Source organism: Gobio gobio (assembly GCF_949357685.1).
Source record: "Gobio gobio genome assembly, chromosome: 15".
Taxonomy (NCBI): Eukaryota; Metazoa; Chordata; class Actinopteri; order Cypriniformes; family Gobionidae; genus Gobio; species Gobio gobio.
The window spans coordinates 36,226,604-36,236,504 of NC_137108.1; the positions used below are offsets into that span (position 1 = coordinate 36,226,604).

At 37.4% G+C, this 9,901-nt stretch overlaps 1 protein-coding gene across 1 annotated transcript; it reads left to right on the top strand.

Moving 5' to 3' along the window:
* The first annotated feature begins 3,307 nt into the window (after nt 1–3,307).
* On the top strand, nt 3,308–9,262 carry gdf6a (growth differentiation factor 6a). Its single transcript, XM_079836667.1, has 2 exons — nt 3,308–3,779; nt 7,269–9,262. The coding sequence occupies exons 1-2, from the start codon at nt 3,443–3,445 to the stop codon at nt 8,144–8,146; spliced, it is 1,215 nt and encodes a 404-aa protein (XP_079692793.1). The 5' UTR covers nt 3,308–3,442; the 3' UTR covers nt 8,147–9,262.
* The last annotated feature ends 639 nt before the right edge of the window (nt 9,263–9,901 follow it).

Below are 9,901 nucleotides of genomic sequence, written 5' to 3' on the forward strand. Positions count from 1 at the left end.
CTTCGTCTTTTTATTCTGACATTTTCTGGGGACCCCTTAGAACCTTCTGGAGGACCCCTGGGGGTCCCCGGACCTCAGTTTGAAAAACCCTGCCTGCACTAAGGCATGTTTATGAAAGCTATAAATGCCCAGAACTAAGGCTTAATACTGGCTTAATCTAAACCCTGTCTGTGAAACCGGGCCATTATCATATAGGCAGTTATAAAGTATATTACCGCTTTCTAACCAAGAAGTGACTCAACATAATTGTTTTTCTTAAGTTAATAAGCACAAGCAAATAATCACATGCAAAATATGCTGGATTAAAATTTACGACAAAGTAAATTATATTTTTGTTTGTGCTTATTCATAAAAAAAAAGTAGCCTAATTCTTTATTCATGCTATTCTTCAAATTAACATTTAGTCCCCTGGTTTCACAGACAAGGTTTAAGCTAGTCCCAGACTAATGCATGTTTGAGCTGTTTTAACTGAAAGCAACTTGCATATCTTAAAATATGTCAGTCCCATTGTTTTGTCTCCAGATGCACACCAGTAATGTGTTTTTCTAAGGCATGCTTATAAAAGCTACTTAGATGGGGTAATTGAGCTAAGGCCTAATCCTGGCTTAATCTAAACCCTGTCTGTGAAACCGGGCCAAAGTGTTTAAATCAAGTAAGACATTCTTTCTTATCCCTATGAATCCAGCAACAACTTGTTTAGGATCGACTGTCCAAGCCTCACCTGCTGAAAATTGCCCAACACGCTTCTTACACTATAAAAATGCGGTGTTAAAAATAACCCAAGTTTGGTTGAAAATGGACTAACCCCCCAGCAATTGGGTTGTTTTAAGCCAACATTTAACCCAACCGCTGGGTTAAAACAACCCAAATGATGGGTTAAAACAACCCAATTGCTGGGTTAGGCCATTTTCAACCCAACTTGGGTTATTTTTAACCCAGCCTTTTTTAGAGTGTAAGTTGACTGGGCTGGGAGACCATCTAAGATGAGAAAACTGGTTTAAGATGTTTATTTTCGGTACAGGATTCACTTGAGTAGCTCTGCTGACAGTAAAGACCGAGTGCGGTGAGTGGAGGCGTCGGCTCTCCATGGTGCTGAAGTCAACTCCCCAAACGAGCGTAAATTCCGTGAGATTCCAACTCATTCTCCACAAAGGATTCTCCGTGTTATCTCGGGCCGATTGAGTAACATCCAAAGTATAATACGTCTGAAGTTTGATCAAACACAAAATACATTATTTTTATTTTTTATTTTAACACAAAATGCATAGTTTTAGTCAATCAGTTAGTTTTAGTAACTTTTCTTAACGTAACAAATTAAAGATATACCCAAGCAAACACGTGTGACCGATTGAATATAGCCTACTGTATCTGCTGTTTGTCATATGATGGCCGCGCAATAATAATAATAATAATATGGTGTTTCACTGCCCTCTGCTGGTAAAAATAATACAAGTGGCGTTTCACTGTTTAAATGATTAAAATAAACCTCAAATATTAGCGTTGTGATCGAGTAGCTATTGATGCATTTGTTGTAGGCGCCGCTAATCCTTTAGTGTAAAAACCTTTGAGAGAAAGTATCTTTATACAAATCTGTACAAGGTTTCATATAATGTATTGTGTTTTAAGGAAAATAATGAAACTGTAATGTGATGTGATGGCTGTCACCTGTCATACTGAACTGGACATGTGATGTCAACAACGAATATAATTTTTTGTTGTCTAAAACTAGGCTACTGTTACATTCTCGCTGTTTGATGCTTCCATAATTGTGTACATGTTTGCCTGTTTAATAGCAAATTCTATTCTGTCAACAATGGTGCATGCAAATATAGAGGCAATGACTTACAATGACCTTTCCCTAAGAAATAGTCAACGACGTATGTGACCGCTAAGTCTCCCCTGTATGTGTCTGACCATCTGACCTCTAAAAATGCTATGAAGTTTAAGTCGACCTATAGGACTAACTGAACATGATTTTGCTGGCTTTCAGAGACTTGTCTCAGATAATTTGTGTATGCTGTTTCCCCCGCAAAAAGCAACATTATAGCAATGGATAACCGCAAGGAGGCAGTGCAGCGCAAGGTAACGGGACATTTGAAACCGGAGAATTAACCGAATGTCTTGCTGCCTGTTATTCTGAGGAAAGAGGTGAGACGACTTCTTTCAGCTTTAGGACTTCAACATATGCAGAGACAAGACTATCTGGAAATAAATCTATTGACCATAGATTTAGATAGAGTTGTATTACGTTGAAGGTAAAACTTCCAACAGGTTAAAGTTATTGTGGACTTATACTTTACAACAATATGTTCTCACATGACCTGCAAATAAGTTGTCCATTTCGAAAACTGATCACAATGGTATTGATTTATTAAGCAACTGGTGCAGTTCTTCGCGAGACAATGTGCCCTGCAGTGATCACTTGTAGCCAGTGCAAGAGATCTGTGAATATTTTTGTCGACCTGTTAACCTCTGTCAACATGTTGGTCTACTTGGAAGACCTGGCATCCTGTTGCGTTGCCTGGTGCAGAGACAGAGAGTAGCCTATGACTTATTTTCCTTTCAGGACAGACTCCTGGGACAATTGTTGTCCATAATTTTTGTTCATTTCTAATTTCTGGGACCAAACAGGTCACTGTTTTAAGCTCTGCTCTGTCCTTAAAAAAAAAAAAAAAAAAATATATATATATATATATATATATATATATATATATATATATATATATATATATATATATATATATATATATGTACATGGCCTATATATAATATATATATATATAAAATATATATATATAAAATAAATATATATAAAATATATATATAAAATATATATATATAACATATATAGGCCTATATATATATATATATATATATATATATATATATATATATATATATAGGCCTATATATGTTATATATATAATTATATTCTCTAAAGGTACAATTAATAAATCATATTAACTTAAAATATTAACACAAATTAAAACATGAAATATTCATTATAATATTTATTCTTAATGTGTTATGTATCGCTAACACTTATGTAGCCTATAAATAATATACTTCATAATAATGCTGTTTAAAGTACTACTATTTTGTTTTATTTTTATATGTTTATATTTTATATTAGTAAAAGTTTTATATTTTTATAGCTAATATTAAAATGACTTAGGCCTCCCCCCAAAAAAACTATGAAGGTTTTCAGAGAGTCTGGAGAAGTTCTCCAATAAATACAGGAGCTTCTGTAGTGGGCGTGACTCGTGAGTGAGTGTGCCTCGCACTCTTACGCGTACAGCGCACTTCACTTGAGACGCGCAACACGGATCTCGCGCTTTCCGCGTTCGTGAAAAAAAAAACGAGACCAAAAAAAAAAAAAAAAAAAAACCCGGCTTCACTGGGAGACACGGCTCAGCTTCACTTTTGGGGGGACAGTAACACCATGGATGCCTTGAGAGCAGTCGCCTTATACACGCTCTTCATTTTCCTCTGGAGTTTACCGTGCTGCCAGTCAGCTGCGCTTCTATCGCAGAAAAGGAGCAAGGGTGCCAGGAGCGCGTATGATGGACAAAGGTCACCCAAATTTCTTAAAGAGATTCTCGCATCCTCCCCGGGCGCGAGTCGTCGGGATGATTTAAAGGACCCGGTTGTGCCCCACGACTACATGATCTCTATATATAGGACTTACTCCGCCGCTGAAAAACTGGGGCTCAATGCAAGTTTTTTCCGCTCTTCAAAGTCTGCAAATACCATAACGAGTTTTGTAGACAAGGGAAAAGGTTTGTATTGTTTTATTCTCTTGTCCATGCATTATCTGCATTATGCACATAGCATTTTCAGTCCTTATTAACCATTATTCTTACTTGAAATCTTTATTCTTATAATCATTTTAAAATAATGTATATGCTTTAAACACGTGAAGCAATGACTCTTTTGCGTGTGGATGAAGAAACATGAATAAAAAAGAAATATACATAAATTGACCTAGATTATTGTTAAAGGCAAAACAATATCTTCCGTTGAAATAGGATGAATTATTTTCAGGGTTTGTTCGAGTGCTAATGGCTTGGGTTTGGTAATCACTCGTCCTGCTTGGGCCGCAATTTAATGGTCAGCACGACCTCATATTTTGGCTAGTATAAAGTTATATTGGCTTTACATTGACCCTAAGGTAACATGCCAATAAAACACTAATTGGTGCGTTTTCTAAATGAAGGCTATAAATCATTCCCTTTACATCCTCGCGTGCAAGCAGTCCGAGCGGTTCTCACAAACCTCATGAGGAAAAATTGCAGCTACAATAATATATTAATAAAAGCTCTACTGAAATAAAATATTTTTATTTCTACAATATAAATCAAATGTTCTTTTTTTTCTTTTAAAAGTAAAAAAAACCCCTCTTAATCCAGTTTAGAGTAGTTCACAATTCCTTTTCTTTTTATTTAACAATATACTGTGCGTATAAGTTGCACTTAAATTGTATTGCTTGCAATAAAGTAATTGTGTGAACATTGTGGAGATGAACACAGAAACGTGCAACAAAAAGAGGAAGGCGGCGCGGGCATTGTACTTTTCTTTTGCAGATAAACGCGTTCGCTGAAAGAAGAGAAGCGCACACTGATTTGATGAAAAAAGCTTCACTTTCCTCACTGATTTTGATTTGATGTGTCATTGGCTATGACCCTTCACTGGACCCTCTGAGGGTTGCTTTGCATCAAACCGCTGATTGGAGTATTTGAACTGGGTGATCTAATTGAGTGTCCATGTCATAACATATCAAACACTGTCTTTTCTCCCGTAATGAACTAGTTCAGCCAGTGGCACATCACAAAAAGAGGAGAGCAAAAACTGGAGAGGACCTTGCGTCTGTTCAAGTTTGGAGAATTGTTATTTTATGGACATTTTGCTGGCTTTCTAGCGTTCAAATTGTGGATAGTTTAGTGCATTACGCGGGGTTACAGATCAAAACGTTTTTTTATAAGCATCTTAAAGGGCTGTAGGAATAGGTGTGTAACATTTACCCTCAGTGCTTAATGCAAAACCAAACCGTTCTATTTGCCTGGCTGCACTAGAGTGTCTTGGCTATATGCGCCATGCGCGTCATTCGCTGCTGAATGTCATCAAGAATCATTTCCACTCAAGCGCCGTTCAATTATGATAAGGCGGTAATCTTTTTGTGTAACAGGAAGGAATTTCCTCCAAAACAGATAAGACATTTCCCCAAATTTTAGATCGTTATGGTTGCAAGATCAGACAAGAACAAACGGAATGTATGAAAATTACTTTTGGCACTTGTAAGTAACTCATTAAAACGCAGATGGTGCCCCGGTAGCCACACCAAGAGAAGTCTCTCTCTCTCTCTCTCTCTCTCTCTCTCTCTCTCTCTCTCTCTCTCTCTCTCTCTCTCTCTCTCTCTCTCTCTCTCTCTCTCTCTCTCTCTCTCACTCATCCTACAGGTTGGAATTATTGGACAAGAATGTTCATTGATTAAAAGCGATTTATGAATTTATAAACTAAACTTGTCTGAGTTATCTGTTTAGGCCCTCGCGTGAACTCCTCCAAGTCTTGCTGCATGCAATTGCATTTTATACGCGCAATAATCACTTTTGAACCGGTATGTTTGTTTTTGGCAGAAGGGATGAAATATAAGAGGGGTGCATTTCAATGTGGTGGGAGGGAATTTAGAACTGTTAATTATTTGGTGACCTTGTATTCGATTTGTTTGAGGTCTTATAAAAACGCTAATGTGGACCATACGCGCATAGGAACGAAAACAAACATTTAATTGTAATAATTTGAACGCATGGCCAAAAAATGTAGCCGGTCTATTTTATTTTCGATGTGTTTGTTCTAAATGTCCATTTCAAAACAGTTATTAGGTTTTGATTTTAACTGCAGTGCGTTTATTTAGTATTTCTGAACATTAAAAAGCAATCGGCCCTCGAACAGCCCAATTAAAATTAGTCTGGTGTTATTCAAAATGATGCACGTATTTATCTGGCATTTTTGTTCAGGCTAAATTAGATCTGTGCCCAAGGCGTATTTGGAGCGATAATAGTCTAACAGTTCAACTAGATTTCTTACATACACAAGCCCACGTGAATTCAGATAAATGCTTCTCGTTTGGTCCGTCAGAGAGATAAAAGGCGGTGATAAAGTGCGACTAGGCCTCTGGATTCCTGAAGGGGAAAGAATGCATTAATTGTGCATTGTTCAACACGTACAGTATGTCGCTTTGTGTCTGGCACCCCCCCCCCCAAAAAACTCTCTCGCTTTCTTTCTCTCTTTCTCCTCACTATGGCTACCAGATCTCTCTTATTTGTGTTATCACCTGTATGTTTATGACAAATACATTTTTCAAACAGTTTAACTATTAGTCAGGAATAATGATCACTATAGTAAATATATATATATATATATATATATATATATATATATATATATATATATATATATATATATATATATATATATATATATATATATATATATATATATTAACATTATTCACATGAGAACGTTAAGCTCTAAAAATAACTTCTTTTTTACTTTTTTTTAGTTCTTTGGTGCTTTATATAACCCAGATTTGATCTGAAGAACCTGTAAAGTACAACCAATAACCTTTTTGAATCCCCAAACGACCAAATGTATCCAAAAATATTTCTTCATAAGGGTCGTGTGCTGAACCTTGCTATAGCCTACACCTGAAGAACGGAGGGGAAACCAAAAACTTTTGCTCCACTGATCTTTGAAAATATTTGTCAACAAATGTGTAGGCTACTGCTGTTTCATCATGATCATTTTCTCACATTTTTGTGTTAGATTGGCTCACTTTTCAACTTAGATAAAGCTGAATTTTTTTTCCTGAGTTTTAGAATGTGAGTCAGCAGAGAAATGATTTAACCATCCATTTTCCTTTTATTTTTATGCCAAGCTGCATTCGAAATATAAATTCAATATTTTAAAATGTTCTATGCATGCTACGGTTACCAAACATTTTAGCAAAACAAAAAGTAAAATGTTTATCTTTTTTTTTAAGCTGTGAGTTACTAACATTGCATTTTCACTATCTTCGTTTTTTTCTCTTTTTAAAAAAAAAAAAAAAACTTGCTATCTGCTCTCTTATGCTTGATTTTGTGTTTTTCCTCTGTTCAACTTTGTTCTTGAAGAAAGCCGAAAATAAGGTTTTAGGTTTTACCTGACCCCTTTATGAGAATGTGAGTCACTCTAAGTGAATCTGACTGCAATTATTTCTCTTTATCTTGCAGACGATCTCACGCTCTCTCCTTTGCGAAGACAAACGTATCTGTTTGATGTCTCAACTCTCTCAGACAAAGAGGAGCTGGTCGGTGCTGAATTAAGGATATTTCGCAAAGCGCCCGGGGATATCCAACCGTCCCCATCAGGCGTCTACAACATTCATTTACTCTCATGTCGATCAGAGAGGCCACTGGCTTCCAGATCCATTGATCTTAAGGATTCCCGAAAAGCAGAATGGGAGGTTCTGGACGTTTGGGGGATTTTTAAAAATAGGCATCAAGGGAATCAGCTTTGTCTCCAGCTCAAGGTTACGCATGGCAAATCTGACACTGAAATCCTAAAGCAACTGGGTTTCCACCGGCACGGCCGAACGCAGCAAGAAAAGGCCATTTTGGTGGTCTACACGCGGTCTAGGAAAAGAGAGAACCTGTTTAATGAGATGAAAGAGAAGATCAAGTCTCGCGGAGACCACGAGGAGGAGGAGGAGAGCGCGCTGCAGTTTAAAGCGCGGCGCAGACGGAGAACTGCGCTCAACAATCGCCATGGGAAAAGGCATGGCAAAAAGTCCAAATCGAGATGCAGCAAAAAGGCACTGCATGTTAATTTCAAAGAGCTGGGATGGGACGACTGGATCATCGCTCCGCTGGATTACGAAGCCTACCACTGCGAGGGCGTGTGCGACTTCCCATTGAGGTCGCACCTGGAGCCGACCAACCACGCCATCATTCAGACGCTCATGAACTCCATGGACCCCAACAGCACGCCACCGAGCTGTTGCGTCCCCACAAAACTCAGTCCCATCAGTATACTATACATAGACTCCGGCAACAACGTCGTGTACAAACAGTACGAGGACATGGTGGTCGAACAGTGTGGCTGTAGGTAACGAATCACACACGAGGGTTTGGCACCAAGGCATAACAAAAAACTTGAACGATGCGTAAAGACGCGCTTGAGCTGCCCAAACTGCGCATTTTCACCTATGCAAAAGGGATTCTTCATGAGAAACATTTTGACATTTTAAATGACCTACACCGGCCACTGCTCATAGTGTGCCTAGGGCGCGTGTATAGTTTTTTCTAGACTTGGAACAAAATCTTGTTTTAGGTGATTCGGCGTCATTTTTCCTTACACATGATGGGGTTCTTTTTTTGTAATTACGTGCCCACAAACCCCAAATATTTCTATAACGATTCGTCCCTCGGACGAGACAGGTAGAAGAAACGCCAGATTTAGCGCATAACCGTCTGGACAGGATTCACTGAGGATTGTGTTACACCATTATCTGCGCGGACTCAGAAGAATGTGGAGACGGGCACCTGTTCAAACTCTTCCGTTAGTTATACTGTATGGTATATGGATATGGACGAATGAGCAAAACGCAGTGCCCTGGAAACGCTTTTTTTACGATCACCGGTGCGTAATCGAGCCATATTCAGTTTTTGGGGGCAAAGGTGAATGTACCGAACACTAAATACGGCATAAAGCGATTCTGCTTCATCCCTGCAGTGAGAAAGAGAGAGACTGATTGATGCTTTTGGAGGAGCATCGGACAGCTCATTTTTGAAGTGCCTGGACATTTTACTGTAGGTAAAAATCCCCCAAAAATGTCATTTTGTACTTTCAGAGAAGTAAAAAAAAAAAAAAGGAAATCCATCAACGTTTGCATCTTTACAAAATGCACTTCCGCAACTCTCCAAGTAGTCTGGAAGGAGCGTTTTTTTCCTCGACCTATTGACTGACAAGGAGGAAAAAAAGAGACTCACGAGCGAGATTATATTTAAATGCACATTAGCTTTGAATGCACTGTTGTTCATTATTTGAGCTGTAAATATTTGTAAAGTAAAACCTAAAGTGCAACGTATGAAGAAATGCAAAACCACATTTCTTTGTTAATGTACATTTATAAATGCACTCAAATCGCTATAATTTCTATTCTATAATTATTTTATTATTTGTGATGTACAGAGTTTCATGATAATCGTGTATTTCTTACGCAGATAAAACAAAATTAATTTAAAATGTTTTCATTATTGCTGAGGGTGGAAATACCATTATCGATGTCTACCTCATAATTGCATAGAATATACGTTCTGAGGTGCATTCAGCTAGAGTTTAAGGTTTTTCCCAAATATTATATATATATATATAAATACAGTATATCAATGGATAATACTATATCCACACTATTACTGTACTAATAAAAGGAATAAATGCACTTTGTGTGGTGCCAGTGACTCCCCAGATCCATTTTAATCTTTTGTCTTCCAAAAAACATTTTTTGAATTGTATATTTTAATATATATGTCAAGGTTTTCTCTTATTTAGTTCCAGTTGTTAAAGTCTATCAGAAAGATCAACTCACTCTCTATTCCCCAGATATCTTAAAATATTTGAAGTATATGAATGAAATGTGATGCTACTGACCGGCAACAGAGTTAAAACTGTTTAATCTAGTATGTAAAATTACACATAGATCACATTTTATCAGTATAGGGTTGAGACGGGAGATGATGACCTGCAGCAGCTGTTGAAAACCATGTTTCAAATCCTGTATTTTTGATTCCTGTAAACTTCATGTTGGCTTCTATCATTTTCAATGATATGTCACTCATAGTTTTTAACCACATAATATGGTGTC

Bases quoted from the DNA above. Each gene is read 5' to 3' on its own strand.
- gdf6a (XM_079836667.1), top strand. From the start codon at position 3,443: ATGGATGCCTTGAGAGCAGTCGCCTTATACACGCTCTTCATTTTCCTC. The intron at 3,780-7,268 runs GTTTGTATTGTT...TTTATCTTGCAG, and splicing joins TTTTGTAGACAAGGGAAAAG to ACGATCTCACGCTCTCTCCT.